Raw genomic sequence first — 26,976 nt, 5'->3', positions numbered from 1 at the left:
GTGCAGATTTATGGTGAAAGTGTTTTAGTAGCTACGTTTGAAACTATTAGATTTAGGTTAGGATATAATGTTTTGATATCTAATCCCCGCTCTTTGATTTAATGATTACATCAAGAAATCATCATCCATTCAAAACGTTTTATAAGTTCTTTAACATTTTGTACAGTTATATCAACAATCCGTTATTGCCCTCAACAAAATATCCCACATCAGTGTCATAGTCTGGCATTTCACTGTTTGAATTTTGCCGCTGGTAAAACAGTGTCTTGTAGAACGTGAGGTCATCGTTCCTTATCCACCCTTTCCCGTAATGTTTGGGCAGCAATGTGTGCAGGTCATTGAGCTTTTCTTTCTTAAGAGGAACCCTTTCCTCCACTGGTAGTGGCACAATAGCAGAAAGGGTTTCCCATGGTTCAGTATGCCTTTTGCTTCCACAACAATCGCTGTTATAGTTTACTTCACTTCTTATCACACAGTTAGCTGATTTTGTTCGTGTAAGTATGATCCTCTTACAGGGTTCTGCGACATAACGAGCTTTGCTGCATAACACACGCTGCAGCAGTTTAGTTATTTGTCACCTTTAAACGTATGGATTAAATGGTCTTTGCTCACATATTACATTGCTGGATTGTGTATGTTGATGAGCTGCATACAATGGCGGTGATAACTCATTTTGAGAAAAAAATGGACATAACGGGTTATGCAACTGGACGACTCAAGTATTGAATAGGTGGAACCATTACATAATTTTATTTATTTTAATTGTCTACCTCATTTGGGTTTGAACCTGCTATCTTGGGATCCAGAGGCTGACACTCTACCACTGATCAGTAGAGGGAGCTTGACCAGCACTAAAGGCAAGGGATTTGAATACGTAGTATATCCCAATTGTCTGCAAGCCATTTGACTAATACTAACCAGGAGCTCCACTGTGTGGGAACAATCTAGCTTTTAAACCTCTCTCCTGGAGCCACCCTGTCGGTGAGGACAGAAGAATAACATCCACGGTATCCCCTGCCTGTCATAATAGGCAATTTAAGTTGGGAGTATGGGTTGGCGACTACTGGGCCCTTACCCGAGTCCTGCCATTGCTTCCACTTACTTGTGTCAGGCTCCTCACTTTCATTTTTCATAGGAGACTTCCTTTGGTCAACTCTTGTTCTTTTCTGACGGTATTACATATTGAGGCCTGTTGTCGGATTTTTTATTATGGACACTCGAGTTTAGGCTTTAATTACAAACGAACCAATAGGCCTATTGCAATGCGAGTTATACTAATATTTTCCTTGTTTACTTCTACATTAGCGTATATAAGACACAATGTTTTTGACGTTCATTAAATATTTTTTTATTTGTGGTTGTAATAAATATTGTCCGGATTTTTGGCTTCTTCTCTAGGAAGCGCTCACTTGGGAATATATGCAAGGAAAACTACTTGTCTGATGGTAATGAAATTTTTATATGTTATAATCACATGAATTTGTAGTGTAATACTCAAGTTACAAGTTTTTTCAACCACCCCGAAAAAAGTCCTTATCATTTTTCTAAAGCAACTCCTTCTCAGCCCAGGATAAACGTACAGCAGCAAACTTGGGCTTGTTTGGAAGCACTCAGTCATGGTTACCAGAAACTACAACAACTGTAACCGTACAGTGTGTTACTGAATTTATGAAGAGTAATATTGAAAGGAGGTTTTGTCCGGAGCGTGCGATTAACAGCAGGCCGGGTGATGAAATCGGGCACAGTGTTGCCACGTTCAGTAGTAATCACGCGTGCAATGAACACAGCTTTTCGTTTACTTACAACCTTTAATTTTATTTCCTCTTATAAATTCCACTTCCCATCACCTTTTCTCATAAGGGCTTTGGAGCTTCAATAGCAGGTTTAGAAATTGTTGACTTCCTAAATTAGAATTGTACAATTTTTACAAGGGTTATTTGCATTATTATTTACATATATTTACAATATTTAATTCTATCAATTTTCTTCGTCTGAAAAATCACTATGTTCCGATGAATCTGTGCTGCTGTCATTCGTGTTGATTATGACTGGCTCAAAATAAGGGACATTTTCAGACAGTCCATCTTTTTCCCAGTAGTGGTCTTCAGTTTTCTTAGCTTGTTTAATACATTGTTTCCATAGTTCAGGGGTTATGGTATGTAAGGCTTCTCGGCATAAAGCGTTAATTGCTTCCATACCTCTACCATTTTCTAATGTGTTAGCCATATTTGTTTTTGCTATTTTCCCTTTTACATAAGCCCAAATGAGTTTGATTGGATTAAGTTCGCAATGGGCCAGTGGTAACCAAACAAGCTGTACATATGGTCGAAATCGTTTAGTCAGTTGTTCCAGCTAACTTTACTGGTGTTTGAATATAAGTCCTGGCAAGAACAATCAGCTCTGATTTAGTTAATTTATTATAATTGTCAACTCCAGGTGGTAGTGAAATATTCTTTGATTTTATCCAAGATATAATTTCAAGTTTCAGCCATGACATGCTTGGGTTTTTAGATGAAGGATCGACCATCGTATGATATGGAGCTTGGTCTATAATGACAGCCGACCTTTGAGGCAATAAACTCAGGACTTCACTGAACCATTCTTCATAATGAATCGAGTTCATCTCATTGTGGTAATCACCACTTCCTTTCTTGCCAATAAAACAAAGTTCTGCACCGTCAAGAAATCCTTCTTCACTTCCGATGTGTAAAATTATGATACGTTTCCCACCTCCAGATGGTGTTTTGAACCCTTTACGCCGTCCATAAATTTGCTGAATGTACCCTCTATACAGATTATGGTTGTCAAAGTTGTTTTCTAAAGCTTCAAACAAGTTTTCTTGCCACCCATATTTCATAGTATGGTTCTGTCCGCACCTGGTCTCGTCTGTAAAGGAGATCTTGTAGCCCTGTGCTCTTAAGTCTCTAATTTGTCTAAGGTAGGTATCAATATAAATGGTCCGTTATTGGACATTATAAATTTTCCAGCTTACTCATTCCTGGTTGCCAGCGTTTCGCCCTCGTGTGCTAGGTTGGGCTCATCAGTTGGTACCTAGCACACCTACCAAGATGCTGGCTAGTGCATACTGTAGAGGCCATTGCATAGTCTACTTGGAGGCACCGGCAGTGCCAATGCACTATTGGAGACTTCGTCTCTTTACCAAAAATGATGCCTGCTTGGCTATCAGATGATATAGATGTTGATTCTCATAGGGAATCTGAAACATTTGTCCCGAACGAGTAAATTTATAATACCAATATAAATGGTCCATTATTGTACATTACGAGGGCGGTTTAAAAAGTTCTCGGAATCACCACTAGATGTCAGTGCTAGAGCAACGAGGTTCCCGCGCAATAATCACACATCCTTTGTGAGTGAACACGTGGCGCGTCAGTGCTCTAGCTGCAGGAGTGTGGTAGTGACGACTCTTTGTTGTTGTTCCCGTGTAGTGATTTGTAACAATGGAAAAACTGAGATTCGAGCAGTGATTAAATACTTTGTAAAGAAAGGTATGAAAGCAAAGGAAATTCATGCCAACTTTCAGAACACACTGGGGGACACTGCTCCTTCATTTTCAACTGTTGCCAAGTGGACCAGCGAGTTTAAATTTGGTCAGGAGAGCTTGGATGATGATCCGCGTAGTGGACGGCCAAAAAGTGTTACGACTCCAGAATTTATCGCAAAAGTGCATAAAATGGTCACGAGCATCGTCGACTGAAAGTGTGGGAGATTGCTGAAGCTGTAGGGATGTCTTCTGAACGGGTATCTTCTATTTTAACCGAAGAATTGGGTATGAAAAAATTATCCGCAAGATGAGTGCCGCGACTCTTGACATTGGACAATAAACGCACCAGATTGGAAATGTCCGAACAAAGTCTGGCCCATTTTCAGTGCAACCAACAAGATTTTTTGCGCCGGTTTGTGACTACAGATGAAACTTGGGTCCACTACTGTACCCCAGAGACAAAACAGCAGTCAAAGCAGTGGAAACATGCTGATTCACCACCACCACCACCAAAGAAAGCAAAGGCAGTGCGTTCGGCCGGAAAGGTCATGGCCTCAGTTTTCTGGGGTGCAAAAGGCATTCTGCTGATAGATTATCTTCCTACTGGCCAAACAATTACGGGGCAAGACTATGCAAACCTCTAGACCAACTACAGGAAAAGATATGCGAAACAAGGCCTGGTTTGGCAAGGAAAAAGGTCATTCTTATTTCATTCCTCATTGCATTTGGATTGTTTTATACTATGAAAGACATAAATCTCCAGCACAATGTTGAGAATGCTGATTTGCAAAGCTCTCCTCAAATAAAATAAGCATTCCTACACATTGAATATACATTTGGGTTGTCAAAGACTACCTAAGTCCGTATTCTCAAGCAAATTATATGGATTCCCTTTTAAAGACGCTATTCATTGAACTTATAAATCGAAGAGCTGAGTATTGACCTTGCTATAATCATATTTTAAATTAAACGCACACTATTTATACACTCAAATATGAATAATTTAACTACCTAAAAGTAAATATATGGAACTTGACTTATCTTTGCTTTCGTTACTCCGCTGGGTTGGATTTCATCATGGATCTTCTTTGGCCACCGGCTCGGGTTCAAGTACACGTCATCGCTGGTTACTGGTCTCCAGCCTCGGATGTGCGGAACGGCTGGTAAGGACTCCACCGGACGACGATCCCATCCTCTTGATTTACTCAGTCATAATAGCACCGTCGGTTACATGTGATGAAAAAATATTGAACGACATTAGCTGCATTTTCCAATCACAAGATAAATTATCTTGAGTCTATTTACTATCTCTCTAGCAAATCACTTCTCAAAAAGGCAGTATTTAAAATGGTACTTAAAGTACTTTCTGTTTGTCGCTAACTTAAAAAAATAATAAACTAGCGAACTCTAATTTCTTTAAGTGATTCTGGTTAACAGCTTTGGGTTTGGATTGACGACTTCTACCAACTGGTCTCTTCTTCTTTTCCTAAACTTCTTTTGCGCCTGATATTTTCAATTTGTATTCAAGATTTGGCGTAATTTCTTTATATTTTTATATTGTCGCAATTATATTAACAGCAACTCTTTTTCCGACTTTAATTTCTTCTTTTCTTGCGTGCAGAATCATTTCTTCTTTTCTTGCGTGCAGAATCTTGCCTGTCACTTCGTTCCAATGTCAATTTTTTTTTTTTTTTAAGTGATTGTTCACCAACCCGGGATAACAATTCGATTTTTTTTTTTCACGGCCGTATGGATTCCTTAGGTCTGTTCGTAGAAATGTTAACTCATGGCTTTCTTGACTCGTTATGTCCGCAGTTCTTTTGACGTATTCACGGCTTATCTAATTCCGCTTGTCCGTATATTTTCCTTGTAATATACTTTTCCATCATATAATTTTCGTCATTCTACCGCGATGCATGGCAACTGTTAGTGACGTAACTCTCATTCATGACGCAAACTGGGCAATGAAATGGTACACAAGCTTTGAACTACTTTCAAAAGCGTGGAAATTGACATATCAGGAAAATCCGCCATATTTTCTAACAGTTTTGTGAGGAGGCTTATAATTGTGGGAAATACCATATTCATATAAAAATTGTGTATATTTCTGCATATTGTGCCGAAAGTAAAATGATCAAGATGGACTTTCGGACGCCCTGGTCTCACACACTGCTGCTTTCTTGACCTGGATGACATATTTCTATCATTTTCATTTGAAGCGGTTCCACTCTGTTCACCGACGACAGCGATAAACCAAGACAATCTGCCACTTTCTGGTACACAGGGAATCTCTTGTCCCCTACTTTTCCTCCCTCACATTGAAAGAAACAAATAGCACTCAAAATCATTGCAAGTTCACCCTCTGATAATGGCGGTCTCGGAGGCATCTTGAAGTGACGTGGCCAACATGCAGAATATAGGACAACTGAAAATAGCTTGCGGACAAACCAAGGTCACGGGCATTCCGTTTCATAACTGCCCGGGGCGAGTGTACACGGCAACATTGCACCCGATTTCACCACCCGACTTGCTGTTAATCGCACGCTCCAGCGTACCCAAAATCTCCTTTCAATATTATTCTTCACAAATTCGTTACCACACTGTACAGTTACAGTTGTTGTAGTTTCTGATAACCATGACTGAGTGCTTCAAAACAAGCTCAAGTTTGCTGCTGTATGTTTATTCTGGGCTGAGAAAGAGTTGCTTTAGAAAAATGATGAGAACTGTTTTCGGGGTGGTTGAAAAAAATTGTAACTTGAGTATTACACTACAAATACATGTGGTTATAACATATACAAATTTTATCACCATCAGACAAGTAGTTTTCCTTATATATATTCCTAAGTGAGCGCTTCCTAGAGAAGAAGCAAAAAACCCGGGCAATATTTATTTCAACCACAAAAAAAAATTAATGAACGTCGAAAACAATGTGTCTTATATACGCTAATGTAGAATTAAACAAAGAAAATATTGGTATGACTCGCATTGCAATAGGCCTACTGGTTCGTTGGTAATTAAAGCCTAAACTCGAGCGTCCATAATAAAAAATCCGACAGTAGGGAGTATTTCCTTTTAATGCCATTTGTGGCCCTTGTCTTTCTTTGGCCAATGCCTGCAAGTGTCGGATCCCTTACATTTTTCTCTCTACTGGGCGAGTTGGCCATGTGGTTAGGGACGCGCAGCTGTGAGCTTGCATCCGGGAGACAGTGGCTTCGAGCCCCACTGTCAGCAGTTCTGAAGATGGTTTTCTGTGATTTTCCTTTTTCACACCAGGCATATCCTGGGGCTGTACCTTAATTAAGGCCATGACCGCTTCCTTCCCACTCCTAGCCCTTCCCTGTACCATCATCGCCATAAGACCTATCTGCGTTGGTGCAACGTTAAACAAATTGTAAAAAAAAAAAAAGTCTCTCTGATTAGAGTTAATAGAGGATGGTTGTCTACTTGTACTTCCTCTTAAAACAATAATCGTCGCCACCGCCACCACGTTATCATATCTTGGAAAGACCTAGGTCGTGCACAAAGACAGATCCCCAAGGCAGTGCGGAATAAACATCTTTCCAAGACATGATAACGTGAGGCAAGCTGCCCTAACCAGATGACCGCCATTTTATAACAGAAAAGACACCAAAGAACTTTTACCAATCAAACAATCAACACAGCAAATATTTTTTCCATAACCTAAAGATTAATAATAATAATGTTATTTGCTTTACGTCCCACTAACTACTTTTACGGTCTTCGGAGACGCCGAGGTGCCGGAATTTAGTCCCGCAGGAGTTCTTTTACGTGCCAGTAAATCTACCGACACGAGGCTGTCGTATTTGAGCACCTTCAAATACCACTGGACTGAGCCAGGATCGAACCTGCCAAGTTGGGGTTAGAAGGCCAGCGCCTTAACCGTCTGAGCCACTCAGCCCGGCAACCTAAAGATTAACGCTTGTGCTTATTGTCCAATATTTTTCATCTAAGTTTTCCTTATACAGCTGATGATGACGTCTAAGTGGTTGAAACATGTTCTGTGAGTGATAATGTATATTTAATTTTGCCCAAAAATTTTGCAAAAAATAAAGTATCGATTAGGTGGTTCTTTAATTATACTTGTTGAGTCCCTGCATAGACGAGAAGGAAAAAACTTGACTATTCCATTAGGTTAAAAGACTAATAAGAATAAATTATGAACTTTTCCACTATAACTGCACAAGTTAACTTACCACCTGGAATCATGCTTTACATACCCTGAAAAATTCGGACGTAATTTGAGCTTTCGTCACAGTTAGTATCATAACGCTTATTATAGGAAACACAATCCTCAGTCGGGATTGTAAAACGTCGACAAGCTGGTTAACAAAATATCACAGAGTGGAATAAAACATTCCTGTCGGAAAAGAGATGACAGAGATCACAGGAGCAATCTTACTGCCATCTGTTAAGGGGAGGTATGGCTGAAATTTCAAGCTTCTACAGTTTACATCCTATTGTAATGAAGTATGTCATGTACATAGACTCTTACTAGTAAGCTGTTTTCCCGGGCGAATCCCACTGTTGGTAGCCCTGAAGATAGTTTTCCGTGGTTTCCTATTTTCACACCAGGCAAATGCTGGAACTGTACCTTAATTAAGGCCAAGGATGCTTCCTTCCAACTCCTAGGCCTTTCCTATCCCATCATCGCCATAAAACCTGTCTGTGTCGGTGCGACGTAAAGCCACTAGCAAAAAAAGTAAGCTGTTTACTAAATTTCATTCATTTGGGTAATTTGGTTTTGAAGGTATTCTTCTTTTTTATACAGTTTTTTTTCGCACAATAGAAAACATCCCTCATGGCACAATTTTGTGAGAATTGAAACCAATTTTAGTAAAAATGTACCATATGGGTGTACAAATAAACTTGGCTATATATTTTATAATTCTGTAAAGATCATTGCAATTAATAGATTTGTTTGATTCTTAAGATTTGAATTTTATCAGTTTGAAGGGCATGGCTTTAATTAAATGTGAAAAATAAGGGTGTTATACATACTGGATATAAAAAATTAATAGCAAGTAATCCTGATATATGACGCAGTTTGTAAATAAATTATGTACAGGTTATAAGGTAAACTCTGTCATGAGGAACATTTTGTACACAGCAAAAATACTAAAAATGTGAAACTGAGAAAACAACACCTAAAAAAGAAACAACCATGTCCTCACCTCAGAACTGTTCTGATATGACTGTTAGGCCTAATAGCATTATCGATGTTGGATGGGTACTAACTAATTTATTATTTTCTGGTACACCATGGACTGGGCTATGTTATTTTGCAAAAAATACATATATTTTTCACCAAAATCTTTCAAATTTCAGCCATACCTCGCCTTAAGACCAGCATAGCAAAGTCCTACGGCATCAGTAATACAGAACAGATAGTAAATAGTCAAGAAAAGGTTTCTTGGCTCACGAGGTACACAGAAAATTAATTTGTATATTTTTTACTACATGCTGTTTGTTTCCCCAAATTTATTGTTGTATTGTCTTTTTTATTTTTTATTTTTGTTTGTCAAGTGTAATTTTTTGTTTTTATCAGCTTGTTTTATACTTTATTTTTCTCTTTCTAGGTGGAGTATGTTGAAGAGCCCGTTACTGAATATGGTCGATCTTCATTCTCAACATTTGAGACGGGTGCTCCTTTCTCCCCTCAGCCATCTACTTCCCTGTCGGAGTTTGAACATCGTGTTAGTCCCCTTGACCCCAACATGAGCTCTGCTGCTCGCTACTCTCCTGTATATTCCATGAATGGTGGTTCTAGTACTCATCCTCTTGCAAGAGAAGTTCCTTCAGAGGTTGTATCTAATTCCTCAAACCCCAGCTCTCCATTTCAGAGTCAGGTAGTTGTCCTAGCAAACTCTCCTAGTCCTATTATCAGCTCATCAACTACCAATGTTTTACCTGCTTCACCCTCACCAAATTCATTTATTGATACAACTCAAGATATTCCCCCAGGAGCAGTTGTAACATCTGCTGGGATAACCCACAGTTTAGTAAACCAGATTCTTTCGAGTCAGGTGGTGTTGTCCTCGGATAGTAGCGGTGGGTTATTACGCCAAGTGGTTACAGGAGGAGCATACTTCCACCAGCAAGCTTCTACTACCTCTGCTAATATAATGACAGGAGCTTTAGGAAGTTCACCACTTCATCCCGACTCTCCACATTCTCCTCTCCAGCCTCCACTTACACCAGCAGACAGCTATGTTGTGTCATCTTCGACAGAAGCTCTGGACTCGGTTCCTGCTACACCTAGTGATTTTCAAGGAGATGTTGCCATATCCGTTACAGATTCACCGAGCATAGTTGATTCTGCAAGTGATCTTCTCATACACCCGTCTCCTCTGCATACAGAAAGTCAGGTGAGCATCTTGTGCTTTAGATCGTTATTTCTAAATATCAGCTGTCTACATGACACACTTTTTCAGGTATGAAATTGTTTATTGAAACAACCAAATTGTTTACCACAACTTTGAAAACTTTGGTGTTATAGAATTGTGTTAAATGCAATATTCTTCTATTATCATTATCATGCAAGGTAATTATTTTCTATTGCTTTCTTTATTTAAACAGTCTTTCTTCTTTCATTTGAGAAGTACAATATTGTACAGACATAACTTACAGTAGCTTATTATACAGTTTTGAACCAAGATGAACAGAGGTATATGAATAATATATTTAGCACATAATTTTACCATCCTTAATTTTTAAATTGAGGTTTGGGGTATATTTGCATAATTTTCCGACCATGATTTATAAGTTTTCTATTTCATTTTTTGCAAAATGTCCAATCATGAAAACATTAAAGGCTACGGCCAGCCAGTTCTTTTTAAATGTAACATTTGTGCGTTGAATAACTTATGAAATAATGCACAGAGTGGTATGCAATATGCCATTATTAAACACAATTAGTGATGTAAAATACCCAGGTATTTATAAATCGGGGTAAATACCCAGGATATATACTCGGGTAAATACCCGGGTATTTTAGATTTTTCATTAAAAATCCTGTGTCCTGGTAAGTTGAACCTTAAAAAAGGGTACCGGTATGCAAACTATTCTACATTAACTATTTAGAAATGTAACAACATTAGATAGTTAATAAAATTATATTTAATTAGAATTGGGAATTAGATCAGGAGATAAAATTCAATAGTTATAACCTGAAAAACTCAGAGTTGAACTAGGCCTTTTGCAAACATTGAGATAAAAGTTGGGGGAAATTTATTCAAAGCATTGACCAAGTTCTACAAAAGGTGTAATATACAGTTTTCAACACACTGTATATGTTTTTCAGAACAGTTTTGTAATATCATTCATATATAAAATAAATAATCAAATAACCAAAAAGACTAGTAAATAGAAAATTAACAGTTACACTACAAAAGTTCTAAAAAAATAAAGGCCTTACTTAATTTAGGTTTAATGAAGCTTAACAAATGTTTTAGGCTATTCATAATCATACATAATGAATCTCTTTAGGCTTAGGCGTATATTCCAATTTGCAATGAAAAATATCAATTGAGTAGTACAACTAATCTGAGTTTTCATCACGGTCAGAGATGTACTCTTCATCTGAGAGTGGAATGTGGCCATCTTCGCTGTCCTCGCTATCGTCACTACAGGAAATTTGCATTTGATCATTATTAGTGTTTTCAACTTCTTTTTCGGTGCACCCGCCTTGTTTCCTTGGACTCTTTTCTTTTCTTGGTTTGGGAGTTTTATTTAGCAGATTCCAGTTGTGTGACAAGTAAGCTAACTGTCCAGCCCTTTCAGTTGTAAGTTGGTTTCTTTTCTTACTGTGGACCCAGCTGAATGTGCTAAATGTTCTTTCAATAGTAGCAGATGTTACTGGAGCAGCTAAAATTCTCACAGCAACATCAGCTAGCACACATGTTCCTTTAAGCCCCTCCACCATTACACAGGGCTAATTGCTTTCCCTTTTTTAGTATCTTTTAATCCTTCCCAAAGAAAGGGCCGCCGACACAGCCCCTCTTTGTCTCTGTAGTCCGCAATGTTTTGCCGAAGTTCAACTACTTTTTTTCCCATGCTACTGCCGACTTCACAGACAAACTGAGCAGTGTTGCCAACCCACGTGCTTGCTGGCATACATCTTCACCCATTATAGAACCCAGATACTACAAAAACTTCCTGACATGCATTTACATTATTTAGAGTATGATTTAAAAAATTAGTACTTTTTTTAATACAGGGTGATTAATTTGAAAGTTCAGTAGAGCTGAGTGCCGAGGATTAGGCGCGCTGGGAAGCGGAGACAGCGAGTGCAGTGCCCGCATGACAAGCAGGCGTAGTCGGCTCAAAGAAGCAGCATGATTATGCCTATAGAAACTAAACGAAACTGAACTCACTGTCTACATAGATGTTCTGGACAAATAAGTAAATGAATAAACAATGAATAAATTAATAAATGAATAATGAATAACTAGGAAATTAAACTGAACTCGCCAGTAATAAATAAATAATAAATATATAAACAAGTAAATAAATCAACTAGGAAATTAAACTGAACTCACCAGTAATAAATAAATAAATAAATAAATAAATAAATAAATAAATAAATAAATAAATAAATCCATTCGGAAATTAAACTGAACTCACCAGTATTTACAAACGATGCTGAAAGTAGTTCATGGACACCGATAGAACGCACAATGTTCCTAATTTCAGTTTTTAATTCTTCTGCAGTTCGCAGATTATTCCTGTAAACTTTTCCTTTAAGATTTCCCCATAGATAAAAATCAATGTGCTTAAATCAGGCGAACGAGGGGGCCATAAGCCTTTACTGATGATCTGATCATCATCGAACATTTCCCGTAACCATCTCATAGAGCTATGCGCCGTATGGGCCGTTGCACTATCCTGCTGGAAATAGCTGTACTTTTTCTCTTCTTCAGTCAGTTCAGCAAAAAATGGTTCCAGAATGTTGTGAATATAACGGTCAGAAGTAATTGTGTCCTGAAAAAAATATCAGACCGATAATTCGTCGGGCACTGATAGCGCACCACACACCCACCTTCACAACGTGCAGAGGTCTCGGCTGTAAACTGTGCGGGTTGTCTGTATCCCAGATTCTATTGTTCTGTGAAATGACATATCCACTCAAATGGAACCAGGCTTCGTCGCTCATAAAAAGAAAGTTCGGATCCACAATACAGTCGTGGACACTATTCATTAGCCAATTGCTAAATCGTATTCTTGCATTGAAATCTGTAGGCAGTATGTTATGGACTGAATGAGTCCGATAAGATCGTAAAGGTAACAATTTTGTTGCATTATGTGCTGAAGAAGGTGAAATACCACTTTCCTGAGCTACTCTCCGAGGTGACTTATGTGGACTGACCTGGAGTCTTGCCTGTATATCTTCTAACCTCTCCTGTGTGAGAGCTGTTCTCCTTTGCTTCTTTTTCTTATTGCTTATGGAACCAGTACTACGCCACTTGTAAACGAGCTGATACACGTAACGTTTTGATGGTATTGTCGCACTGAGAAATTGTCTACGGAATTTTCGAAGGCACCTTTTAACTGGTTTCTTCTTCTTGTGCAAATAACACTCGACCAGAATTATTCTTTGCTCTATAGTGTATTTAACCATCATGATAATAACCTACACAACACACCTTAAAAGTCCAATAGTTTCTAGCGAACTGAGGGACAGTGTGTTAAACAGCTGCGCGCTGGCAGTGAACACTTCTTATCTCGCCAATGTTGACAGAAGCCATATGGCGCTGGCCCGGGACTTCCCTTTGTTTAATAATCCAAATTGCTACTGGCCTTTTCTTAGCTATGGCATGCGAGCAGAAGTCTGAACACTTAAATTATTCTCCCTGTATTTAAAATTGAATGAAAAATAACTTAGAGCACTCTTACTAAGCATTTTTTTTTTTTTTAAATTTCCTTCTATTGAATATGTTTTGTTACCTTTTGAGTTTTGGCATACACATATTTCAGTTAATATGCATATAACCTAGTTTTGCTAGAAAAGTAGCTTTTCCCTCCCACATCTTTGTTGCTCATTTCCAGTACCGTAATAAAACTAGACCTTCTCAATATCTTGGTATTTATAAAAATTTAAAACACAAAACAACCAAAACGTTTTATCCAATATTTTACTTTAGTTTAAGGAAAAAACACACTTTAACAACTAAGAAAGACAAGGTTACAGTGCCTAAACATATAAATACCCAAAAATACCCGGACGTCCATTTTCCTTTATTTTTTTTGTAGTTTTAAAGGATCAATATTGTTCCTGATTTCAATTTAAGGCATCATATACCTGTGTTTCAGTCCTTGTTTGTCCAACACTTCATCAACACATCAAAATGTGTTGTACAAAGCTCAAGAACTGAAAATACCCTCATTTTGGATATTTAAAAGACCACTGGGTATATACCCAATTTATATTTACCTTCCCACTGGGTATTTAACTGGCCCACATCGCTAAATATAATGAAAGTTATTGCACAATATTGAAATACAAAGCGGTCCTCAAGGTCACAACACAGATGAATGGATCTTCTGGTGAAGGACACAACTTTCAACAGCTACATATATGTTGAGTAACATAGTGTTTAAGTGACTGGATTGATCCCCAATTATTCAGTGTATCCACCATTTTCTGACATTTTTATTCACAATGTAATTAATGACCAATAATGAAACAGCTGATGTTATGCTTCTTAATTCTGTCATGATATTTCAAAACACTTAATTTCTTCGAAAATCTGCAATACTCTGAGTCCCTACAAGAAAGGCAGCTACGTTAAACATTAATTGTAGTGCCTGTTTGTTCAGAAACCTGCTTCATTTAACACATAGATAACTACCATACACCCCAGCCAGTGTGGACAGAATAAACTGTTACATTCATTAAAAAAAACCCCACCATTGTTACATTTTACAACGCCTGTTTCAATGTCGGTCATCAGGTTGCGTGCCGGGACTGAGAAGCGCACTTGTTTTACAACATATACCAGTCTATGCTCATTATTTTTACATAATAGACAAGTGAATAGTGATGGGTGAGGAAAACAGGAGTTACAGAGCATAGTTCAAATCAACAGCGATCACGTTACCAGAAAGTTATGGTGGGTGAGTTTTGTGTAGAGCCATCACATGCATGCTACTGGTGTTGAATAGAAAGGATAATTGCAGTGTACCAAGAAGACAGCCCCATCATTTCAGTGACCCAACTAAGGTCGGTATGTGGAAATTAGAAAAGAACTGTTAAAATATTGGAAAATACCAGTTTATCTCACTTCTGACTTTGGTTGTAACGTGAAGGCGGGTAGATAGACACACAACTGGTAGCATTAACTCTAGAATTTATTGACTAACTACTAATTTTCTATACAGCTACATAGGCACAATAGCAGGACTACACACCAGTCTCTGCTCTCACTGATCAGTCACAGTACACACTCTTCCACGACTGTCACTTATAGTTTAAATCAGTTCGCAGTACGTTATTCCAGCCACTTAGTTCACTGTATGCTAAGATGATGTTGCTGCTATGTATTTCATTTCACCACTGATCACTTGGAGGATTGACAACCCAACTTATCACTATGCTGTCTGAAGGAATAACTGCAAAATCGCAATTGAAAAATAATGATATATTTCACAGCAATGTTATTTGTCATTGCCTTGTACAGTATTTGTCCAGCAGTAATCAGAGCAAAAGGAGAACACTTAGACAAACACAGAGTTTGTTTGAACATTGTAGTTCTAAATGACATTGTTTCCCATGATTTGAAGCAAAACTTGCTTTATAGCGTGCATAATAAATGCCTTTGTTTGTATTTTGATTTCAGATGTATGTCATTTGAAATATCACTAAACTGCTGCCTAGTAAACAACAAAAACAGGAGTTTTCTTAAAGTGAGTTTAGACTTTTTGATGCTAGTGTTTAAAAAAAAAAATAAATCTGAAGAAACCCAGTGTTCTCCCCAGAAATTTTCGTTAGCTGGGTGGCAGGAATGAGTAGTCGGCCGGGGAATACTACGTAGAAAATGAATATGATAAAATTTCAACTTATTCCCCTCAGGCCATTAATAATAATATTAGACAGGTAAACATTAACTGCAAAAATGAACCATTTTAGTATTATCACGAAGAATACATAACAGAGTAGTTTGAACCTCTAATGTTCATAATCACTCAGTTGCTGTGGAGAGCCAGACGGGTTAGTTACGTACTTCGGAATCGAGTGCTCGCATGTGATTCCACGCTAATCCAGACACCGCTCGCGCACGACACTACGTGTTAAGCTGAACTCCGATGTAACTCGCGCAGTTCTGACAGTAATGAAGATTTTTCATTTAAATAAAGTTTTACAGTTTTTATATTTTAATTTGGAACACATAATGACTGAAATATGTGTAGCCTCCGTGGCTCAGGCAGCAGCGCGTCAGCCTCTCGCTGCTGGGTTCTGTGGTTCAAATCCCGGTCACTCCATGTGAGATTTGTGCTGGACAAAGTGGAGGTGGGTCAGGTTTTCCTCCGGGTATTCCTGTTTTCCCTGTCATCTTTCGTTCCAGCAGCACTCCATAAACATTTCATCTCATCTGTCAGTCATTTATCATTACCCCAGAGGAGTGCGACAGGCTTCGGCAGCCGGCAGAATTCCTATCATTGCTGCAAGATGGGAGCTTCATTCATTCCATCCCTGATTCGGTCACTGACTGGAAAACAGGTTGTAGGTTTTCAGTGACTGAAATATTTATTAATATTACTTAAACCGAGCGAGTTAGGAGCGCGCAGTTGTGAGCTTGCATTCGGGAAATAGTGGGTTCGAACCTCACTGTCAGCAGCACTGAAGCTGGTTTTCCGTGGTTTCCTATTTTCACATCAGGTAAATGCTGGGGCTGTACCTTAAGGCCTCGGTCGCTTTCTTCTCAGCACTTTCCTATCCCATCGTCGCCATAAGACCTACTTTATCTGTGTCGGTGCGACGTAAAGTAACTTGGAATATAATGTAGGCCTAATTAGTAGATATCTAGGTTATGATAGCCGGGCGGTCCTAGGGAGAACACTGAAACCCATCTCTCTGGCAATTTGGATGACATTAAGGTCCAGAAGAAATGGCACAAAACAAAGATGTAAGCTTTTTTAACCTAAAATTACTCTCTCCATTTATAATCTACCAACACAGTATTTTAAAAGGTGCCATGCAAATAGCGATGCTAAAAATATTAAGCGAGTCTTTCGAAATTTTTCTACAGATGTCCTCTATCTCATTTTCACTGATGCAGAATTCTTTCATCACTGGCTACTATGTGCATGAAAGCTGTTCCCTGAGCTCCGAAGAGAGGACTCTTTACCACCTCTGCCTTTGTGTTCAGATTATATCTCTCACTGAAGTGAGATATGGATGGATGGTAGATAGCCTTCTTCTCCTTATCAACGCGAACTGCTTGCTCTTTGTCCTTTTCCATTTATGCCATTGGGTCTAAGATCAGTCGTCGTTCATACAGATCTCTATAAGCTATAAATTTCATTTTTGTTCCATATTGAAGTGCAATTATAAGAAATAAATTGACAATTTTCAATACAATATATCAAGTAAATAATATTACATTAGTCTTGGGACTAGTTTCAGCCACTTAGTGGCCACCTTGAACCAAAATAAAAATTAAACAGATGATAGCTAAAATGTATGTATATAAGATAAAGAGGAATAATTATAACATTAAAATACATATAATATCAAAAATTATGGTTGTGACCTTCTTGTCATAATATGATGTCTTTATGTTGAGTTAGGACTTCAGGCAATGAAGTACTTTCTAGTGAAATGTACAATATATCTAATGCCTGCTGTAGAACAAACACTGACATTCTAGAGGAAGCAGACCTTATTGAATCACGAATGAAGAGATACTGAATCAAATTGGTGAGAGGAGATCGTTGTGACAAAATTTGACGAGAAGAAGAGATAGAATGATAGGACACATCTTAAGACACCCAGGACTTGTGCAGTTGGTTTTTGAGGGAAGTGTAGGGGGTAAGAATGGTACGGGTAGACCAAGGTATGAATATGATTAGAGCATATGTAGGATGGAGCAGTTATGTAGAAATGAAAAGGTTTGCACATGATAGGATGATGTGGAGAGCTGCATCAAAGCAGTCTGTGGACTGATGACTTAAACAACAATACTAGGAGAGGGCATATAAGTCTTTGGTAGGATCCCAATTAAAATATGATTACAATGTATGGGACCCGCTTCAGGATTACTTGGTATGTGAACTGGAAAAGATCCCAAGGAGAGCAGCTCGATTTGTGTTGGGCAATTTCCAACAAGTGTTATAAAAATGTTTCAAACTTTGAGCTGGGAAGACTTGGGCGTAAGGTGATGAGCTGCTTGACTTAGTGGTATGTTCTGAGCTGTCAGCGGGGAGATAGCTGCCTCTGTGGGTCCGTGGTAGAGTGTCGGCCTCCGGATCCCAAGATAGCGGGTTCAAACCCGGCAGAGGTAGTCGGATTTTTGAAGGGCGGAAAAAAGTCCATTCGACACTCCATGTCGTACGATGTCGGCATGTAAAAGATCTCTGGTGATACATTTGGTATTTACCCGACAAAATTAATTAAATCTCAGCCATAGACGCCCAAGAGAGATCCGGTTTGCTCTAGGTCCGCTAGATGGCAGACAGAGTAAACCGGAACGTCGAAATTGACGAGCAGACAGCCAGATGGCGTCAAATCGAAATGTCTGCAAAACGGTAGCTGAGGCCATACGATTATTATTATTATTATTATTATTATTATTATTATTATTATTATTATTATTATTATTAACGGGGAGATGGTGTGAAATGACATCAGTAAACAAATAAACTTGAATGGAGTTTTTAAAAGTAGGAAAGATCATAATATGAAAATAAATTTGGAATTCAAGAGGGTAAATTGGAGCAAATATTCATTGATAGGAAGAGCAATTAAAGTTTGCAATAATTTGCCAAGGGAAATGTTCGAAGATTTCCAACTTCTTTGAAAACATTTAAGAAAAGACTGCATAAACAACTGATAGGGAATCTGCAACCTGGGCGACTGCCCTAAATGCAGATCATTGGTGACTTGATTGATTCTGATGTTCATTTTAAGTGTCTCGATCGCTCTTATCAGTGAAATATACACTGCCTGACAAAAGAAGGGGAGGAGGAAACAAAATGAAACGTCACGTGTTGAGAGGGTATGTGATGTTATTTCAAAGATTACAAAATCAAGTCAAATTTACAAAGAACTTGGCAGTATAAGCCCACTTATCAGTATGGTTTTGCCTGGATGCATGCACTGATTTGGGTGGGAATGGTGTCATAAAGCCATTGTATCCTCTTTTGAAGCAAGGTGGCCCACATCTGTTGTAACTGGTACTTGATATCCTGGATACTGGTGCTGGGCTGGAGTTGATTTCCGAGGTGGTCCCACACATGTTCTATTGGGGACATATTTGGCAATCTAAATGGCCACGGGAGTACCTCAGCATCACGCAGACAGTTCATCGAGATTTATTTAAAGTTAAAAACTTCATAATTGGTCCGTATTGAACTGAGAATCATAATGTTAAAAAGAGAGAGGTTCCACTGTTTAATATTGTTTTGGGACCGGTTTCGACGCATATTTATGTCATCATCAGTCGATAGAAAAACATGGCCGGAAGTATACATTTATCAACACACAAAAAAGATGCATTAAAGGATAACTGTAACATATAACACTTTCATGAAGAAGTGAACAGTTGAAGTTCATGTAGTTTTTACACTCTTGCTGTGAGTGTTAAAGAACTGAAGGATACAAGTGAAATGTAACACTATTCCATGAAGATAATTTTTTGTAGAGATCATAAGCAGTGTGATGTTCTTGAGCACTCTTGATGCAAGCTTTGAAGTCAATCTATTAGATCTTGAGGTTAAAAAGGACCTTGAAGGATGCAGCATAATTTACAATTGTTGCTAGGTAATGATTAACATGATTTTGTTATTGGTACTTCTAAAGATGGATAGTGATAGAAACTGCTAGAGTATATTGTAGGATATGAACTTATCAGTATTGATATGGATTTATGAGATCTATAGAAAAAGGAAAATAATTTAGAAATAAAAAATTAAAACAGGGGAAAATGGTAAGATAAGTAATACTATGAGGCTCACCTTGTTTAGCTTGCCGTGAAGTCTAAGAGGAAGTAAGAACAGAAATTGAGCACCTCCTATCCCCTACCTGTGCTCTTTATGGAAAAGTGTTACATTTCACTTGAATCCTTCAGTTCTTTTAACACTCACAGCAAGAGTGTAAAAACTACATTAACTTCAATTGTTCACTTCTTCGTGGAAGTGTTATATGTGTTACAGTTATCTTTTAATGTGTTTTTTTGTGTGTTGATAATTGTATACTTCTTGCCATGTTTTTCTATTGGCTGATGATGACATATGTGGCAAAACAGGTCCCAAACCAAATTAAACATGTTGTGACATAAGTTTGTGCAGCGGTTTATCATTGTATTGAATAGGTGGAACCCCTCTCTTTTTAACATTGTAGTTCGAGGCATGTGCCGTTTGTGGATGATCATTGTCCTGTTAAAAAATGGCACGATGATACTGTCGCACGAGAGGAGGTAATGTGTGAGGACGCAGGATGTCCGTGACATACCATTGTGCCGTCAGTGTTCTGTCGATCATTACCACCTGTGACCTGAAATCATACCCGATGGCTCCCCAAACCATGACACCAAGAGTAACACCACTGTGTCTCTCCAAAACTTTGGAGGAATGGGACCTCTCCCCAGGTTGCCGCCATACTTGCAGACAAGGTCTCGGGGTAGTACAGAACCGCGAATGATCGCTGAACACAATGCAACCCTATTCATGAGCAGTCCATGATTTCTGTTCACGGCACCACTCCAAACACATCCGTTTGTCTTGTGGTGTTAATGGCAGCCTACGCATGGTCCAGTAATTCCCTAGTCCGGCTGCTGATAATCTCCGACCAATGTGCTGGATGCCGCAGAATGTTTCAGGGAGTCCATTACTTGTTCTCAGATGGCAGGCGCAGATGTGAAGGGGTTATGATGTGATGGGTCCAAAATACTTGTCCTCACTTGTGGTCAGACATGGTCGATCAGAACCTTGACGATGAGTACGCCTGCCCTCATGTTCCCATGCATTCCAACATCAGGCCACTGTAACATCCGAATGCCCCACAGATCTGGATATTGCATAATTTGACCAGCCGGCTTAATGGAAACCCGCAATGTGGCCCCTTTCAAACTCTGGCAAGTGCTGATAACTCTGTTTCACAAGAGTACCTGACATCTCCGTGTACTTCACAGTGATCACTCAACATTGACGCTGTTTACGCCCTTATATACCCTACCAGACCTGGTAACAATACTAATGCGCTCTGGTGACCGTTCTACCTGTCACAGAAAATTGCAGCTCTAATCATTTACATACCCGCCAATGTTATGTACGTGTTTCAAGTTGCATTGACATCCGACCATTCCTTCTGGGTACTTCAATTTTTTTGTCAGGCAGTGCATGTGTGTAGGAAACAGATGAAGAGCAGGAACTTACCATTAAGCACATGTGGATAGAGTGCATGTAAAAGAAACACATTGGTCCACAACTTTTGCTTGCAGCCATTGTCAGTGGAGGACGAATAAAGAAAGGTCATGATTATTGTTGACAAGTACATGCTTGTTGAGAGTTAAAGTGGTTTGGAAATAGATGAGACAAGAGATTGAATAGACGTAGCAGTTATCTGATGATAAGGCTAGGTGCTTCACTAGACCTGGCCACTAGCTGATGCTGGACTTTTCCAAAACACCTCACAATCACATTCAGCTGTCCTTAAAACCTCAAAATCGTCTATAATTGCCACACCAGTCCCTATCCCCTTCAGGTTCTTTTCATTGTGAACACAACCACTACAAGATCTACAATCTACGTATACACAGCAGCACAACAACAGTAATCCTTCTCCCGTACAAATTTGCCATCTACCAGCTTCAGTGGGTGACTCTACCAACACTCCACTGCAGTCCCCTAGGGAAGCACCTGGTCTTATTATAACTGCTACTTTTTTTTTTTTCATTTTTCCATTACCTTTTACCATTTACCATTTACCTTAAAATTGCAGATTTTCAACAGTGATCAACAACATTTTTATTCTATCCTCCACTGATGAAGGCTACAGTGTTATGGTACTTTATGAAAAAATTCCGCCTTACAATACAAATCTTTTTTATTCCTGAATAGAATAACCTTATCTTATTGGAACATGTTTCATCCCCATGGGGACATCTTCAGCCACAGTTGAAAGACAAACATGGAACAAGGATACATTAAAAGACACTAGGTGATCTAAATGAGTTTTTCTGTCCATGTGCCAATTAAAAACATGAAAAGTTGTCACTTTTGCTATGCATGCAAGTTAAAATAATGGGTGAACAAAAAATGCCGCACTTGGGAGGTCGGCATGCGGTTCCTCATCCCATTGCAAGACAAAAGTTTCTGTAGCCAAATCGGATCTGGTGCTGTTACAGCACATCGGAATGTAATAGAGAAACGTGCATCATCCCGCTCTACCGTACCCGCTGTTGCAGCTCACTGAGTAGACTGCTGGGTTATCAAACCCACATGCACCATGGAGCTACGGCTCGAATCTACATCAGGTTGTTGTTTTTTCTTTTGTATGTGTGACGTCAGGTCCGTAGTTCCCGTTGTGTAACTGTGTTTGTAAGTATGACATCCTTTTGTCACATGACAATAGTCGAACACATGACAGTGTGATCCATTCTACTGAATGTATGGGTCGACTAACCACGCAGTGCACAACCTTAACTGGTCCTGTCAAGTGCATGTAGGGCGGCTTCCTGATGGAGTGCGGCTTCCTGATGGAGTACACAAACGGCAAATACGTCGATATGCTTTTAGTGTTGAGTGCATCCAATCACCAAGCTTCTGCTGCTGCTCGTGAGTATGCAGCACGGTACCCTCAAAGGTGCCATCCCGATAAGAATGTTTATCGTCGTCTTGAGCATTGCCTGCGGGAAACCAGTAATCTTCGTCCATAAGTAGTGGACAGAGGTTGTCCAAGGACTAGACATACTCCACAAACAGAGGCGACATTCCTGAAGCCATTCACCAATACCCTCGGCGAAGTACCCATGATATTGCAAGGCAGTTCTAGGTATCTCAAACACTGGTTGTTGACGTGTTGCACGACAAAAAACTGCATCCATATCATTACACGTTAACTCAACACCAGTGGCCAGAAGACCGCATTCAATGAGTACAGTTCTATGAATGGCTTATGCAACAAATTGAAGATAACGAATATTTTATAAAGAATGTGATATGGAGTGACGAATGTAGTTTCACTCGGGAATGTATTTTCAACCATCACAACAGCCATTATTGGCCTGACCATAACCCACGTCAGCCGTTAACGTGGCTTTTAGGCATGCTTTGGCATAAACCTGTGGGCTGGAATCATGGGAGGAGTGCTTTTAGGCTCGCTCTTACCTATTGCTGGACAAGTTGAATGCGCCCCGCTATCGTACGTTTCTGGGCAATATTTTGCCTGGCACTTTAGAAAACGTTCCGCTTGGTGTTCAGTGACAGCATGATGGTGCACCGCCACACTGTGGAATGACTGTGCATAACTGGTTAAATGAAGAGTTTCCAGGGAAATGGATTGGTCGTGGAGGTCCAATGTTCTGGCCTCCACGTTTCCCAGACCTTAATCCACTAGATTTTTATTTGTAGCGACACTTAAAGGAATATGTTTATAGTACTCCAATCATGGATGTCCAAGACCTAATAGCTCGCGTGCATGCTGCATCGGCAATGGTGGATGCAGGTGTGTTGCGTAGGGTCCGGCAAATTATGCTCCAGCGAGTGGCGAAGTGTTTGCAAATGCCAACTTTTCCAATTTAGGTGGGAGACTCCCGATTTTCGACAGTTTTTCCCGCCTCCCGATTATTCTCTTATTTCTCCCGATTTTAGCTTATTTTTGGTGAACTTCAAGCATTTGTTTTCAAATCCCGCCATTTCAGCTTTTTTACGCCAGTGACCGGAAGTCCTTTTCTCATTGGCCGCTTTCAAACGAAATATCGACGTTTATTAATGCCTGAAATGTGGGCGAATGTGCGATGTTTATTGAAACCTGAATATCGCGACGCGTATACAGATTGTCAATCTCTCGTTCTAGCGTGCTATGTTCGTGTTCGTTCACATCAGTCTAGTCTGTTTTAGAGACTAGTCGTTAGATATGGGAGTCTTTTTTGGTAATTTAGTGGCAGAATTTCAGTGATAACTACTCGTGACTTTTCTAGAGATTTTAGGAGCCATTTGGAGACAATTCTGACTAATTTTAATTTATCTCAATATAAATAAAATACGAGTTTTGTCTGTATATTGCTCAGAATTTAAAAAGAGCGATACTTCCGTACCGGTCTAGACCACAGTAACAAGGGCAAATGCACGTCTTAATTTTCCGTAATTTCTGTCTGTCTGTATTTATGTTTGTATGCTTATCACGAGAAAACGGCTGAAGAGAATTTAATGAAAATCTGTATAGGGAAAATCAGTCGGGGAATAAGTCGCTACAGTCTAGGCCATAAATAATTTTATTCACGCTGAGTGAGATGGTAGTTTAGGAGAAAAGCTAACATATAATTCTCAAATATTTCTGTTATTATTATTGATTAAACATTGATACGGTCATGAAATGGACAACTTGTAATTATTGGCCCTATCGATAAATACTACATAACTTAAGTTATATATTATTAAATTTCCTATCGCTTATGTCTTATACATTTTTACCGTACCTGCTATGATAACAGAGATATTAATGAATTTGGATTTTTGTTGCTAAGTCCATATCAGCGCCAAGGTACGAGAAAATGGGTGAGCAGAATTTAATAATAATCGATATATAAAGTCGGGGAATAAGGAACCACAGTCTATGCTGTAAATAATTTTATTCACCTTGTTCAAAATGGTAGTTTAGTGGAAGGTGTCAAAAATTTAATTTTTACTTGCCTATCTTATTGGTCATATTGAAAAGTAGTATATAACAAAAGTTATAGAGAATACAAGTTCTGATTATTTATGTCTTATTCAGTGTTACCGTACCGGCTGTAATAATATTGGTGGTGATGGTGATTAAATTGTGAATATTATAAGAATGAGAAAAAGTCATGAAGGAACAATCGCTTAGATAATAACACAAGAGAGAGTCATGAAAGAAAGGACGACTCACTTTACATTAGATGCTCTAATATCAGAGAGTCAGATGCAAATTAAATGTGAAGGCCTGCAATATAGAAAGCGCATAAAATTGATCAACCATAACATTGCATTAACCATTGTTTGTTGTGATGTGCTTTGTGTAATCTGCTGCCATTTATCTCCGATAGATGGGATTACTGCTGCGTATCGAGTATAACAGCCTGCCTGAATATTGGCGGGAAGTAGCTGGGGAGTTAGATCTCTCTCATCTTCAGCATGCCATTCCTCTGGTTCATAAATTTTCTGATACTACTGGTACGTAGTGCACTGGATCATCATAGTATTCCAGCTATTTGATCCCTACCCTGAGGCAGTGATTGTAATGAGCAGTGACACTTAAACGGAATAATTACACAGGAGTGTTCGCGGCTGTCTGCGGCCTGGTCATTCTGGCTCTGGAACTTTGAACGGTTAGATCGATACCGTAGTACTTTTCGTTAAAAGTGAGAAAATGTGCTATTTTTTATTTTATCGAATATTTCATATGACAGCATTAGTTTTAATGGCGACATTCATATTGACATCATTTTAATGACTTACGTTGACTTCGGTTGGGAAAACTATAAGGACAGTATTTCAAAGAGTTCTGCAGCGAAGCACGGGTACATCAGCTAGTTATTTGATACAAATAGCATTGTGTTTCGCATAATCACGTGGGCGCTTGATGCAGTATATTGATCTATGCATTTGCTAAGTAAAGGCATCTAAGTGCATGACTGATTCACACATGTGGAGCATGAGTTCATACTATTTTCGGAAGGCTTATCAGGGACCGATCATCTCACTGACATACTTCCTGTGAGGGAATAGAGATGTGTAATTTTTAGCCTTGTAGCCTCGTATAACGACAGTCGGGCTTTGAGACAATAAGTGTTATAAGTATATCATAGTACTGTATTGCGCAAGACATGTAGAATAAGGAGTTTTGATCAATTTTGTCTCCTGATTTTCATATTAAAATCTCCTGATTTTTGGTTTTGTAAAGTTGGCAGGTATGCAAATGCAAGGTAGTCGCTTTGAACATCTGCTGTGAAGTGAACGTTGCTCGTAAGTGTACGTTCCGGCTCTGTGATGATAAGACTGGGCGTCACACGTACACTATGGAATTATTGTGCGTAGCATAATGGGCAATCCAGTGTAGCCTACCTACTGTACTGTATTGTGTTTCCTTGTACCGCATTGGATAGAGACGATGATACTATATCCACTATTATGTTCTATGTATTGGATTTATTTGTGCCATGGATGAAACAAAGTGGTCGTTTACATCTATAAGAAGTTCATATTATGTCTGAATGTTTAAATAAAGGTAATTGTAACGGTAAGACAGAACATAGTGTATTGCATAGTGGAGGTGTACATTGGATACAATTTGATACATTAACTGAAAGAAATTGGTGCGAACGCGACTCAAACATCGGCACGTCCGTACAACCGGTATTTATGGCATTACCTCGTCTCGCTGAGCTAATGAAACAGCTCCAGCAGAGCGCCGAGTTCGTGCAACCTGTGCTTGGCCACGCTGCATGCCGATACAGCGTTGCCAGAGTCTCGTTTCTTAACTTGCATTTCTATTAAACCTATTGGTGGGACTAGGTTTTGCAAGATAAACTTTTGTCGTAAATTTCGATGAGGAACCGCATGCCGACCTCCATGTGCAGCATTTTTTGTTCATCCTGTATATAGAATTGGCCACAAACACCATTATGACATGTATCGCTCATTTGTATAAACTTTAGCCATAAAAATACACTGGTTTACCGGTATTTGGTCTGTGTACTTTTAACCACTGAAGCCGGTTCAGCGTCTACTGAACATCCAGTGCACTATACTCGTTCAGCCGGCTCAAAGTACCATGAATCACCGGTGCAAGCTGATGTTAGAACGGCTATTACACATGCATCACTGCTGTTTTCCAGGATCTTTTTTTCACCTTACGATTACATAAAATCAGCTTCATGGTCCGAATCGGACTTCAATAGATTCACAATTAAGTATTTATTATTTTCCACCTAGTCAATACAGTGATTGCTTAAGTCAATAGTGCATCAGTTTTATTGAATTATTGAATTATTTTATTACGTTTTCCGCCTCTAGGCCACACACCATGCCGTATTGAGAGATTAACTTCATGG

The 26,976-nt window shown here is 39.0% G+C and overlaps 1 protein-coding gene across 1 annotated transcript in view; it reads left to right on the top strand.

Annotated features, from left to right (window-relative positions):
- Window positions 1-26,976, top strand: part of LOC136881077 (PR domain zinc finger protein 10) — a 312,840-nt gene that overhangs the window by 18,812 nt on the left and 267,052 nt on the right. Inside the window, exon 3 of the mRNA XM_067153695.2 lies at window positions 9,103-9,891. Within this exon, the coding sequence (XP_067009796.2) occupies window positions 9,103-9,891 (789 nt within the window). The remainder of the gene's footprint in view (window positions 1-9,102; window positions 9,892-26,976) is intronic.

This window comes from Anabrus simplex, chromosome 9 (assembly GCF_040414725.1).
Source record: "Anabrus simplex isolate iqAnaSimp1 chromosome 9, ASM4041472v1, whole genome shotgun sequence".
Taxonomy (NCBI): Eukaryota; Metazoa; Arthropoda; class Insecta; order Orthoptera; family Tettigoniidae; genus Anabrus; species Anabrus simplex.
The sequence above is the reverse complement of the archived record's forward strand: the minus strand, read 5'-3'. Positions and strand labels throughout refer to the sequence as shown.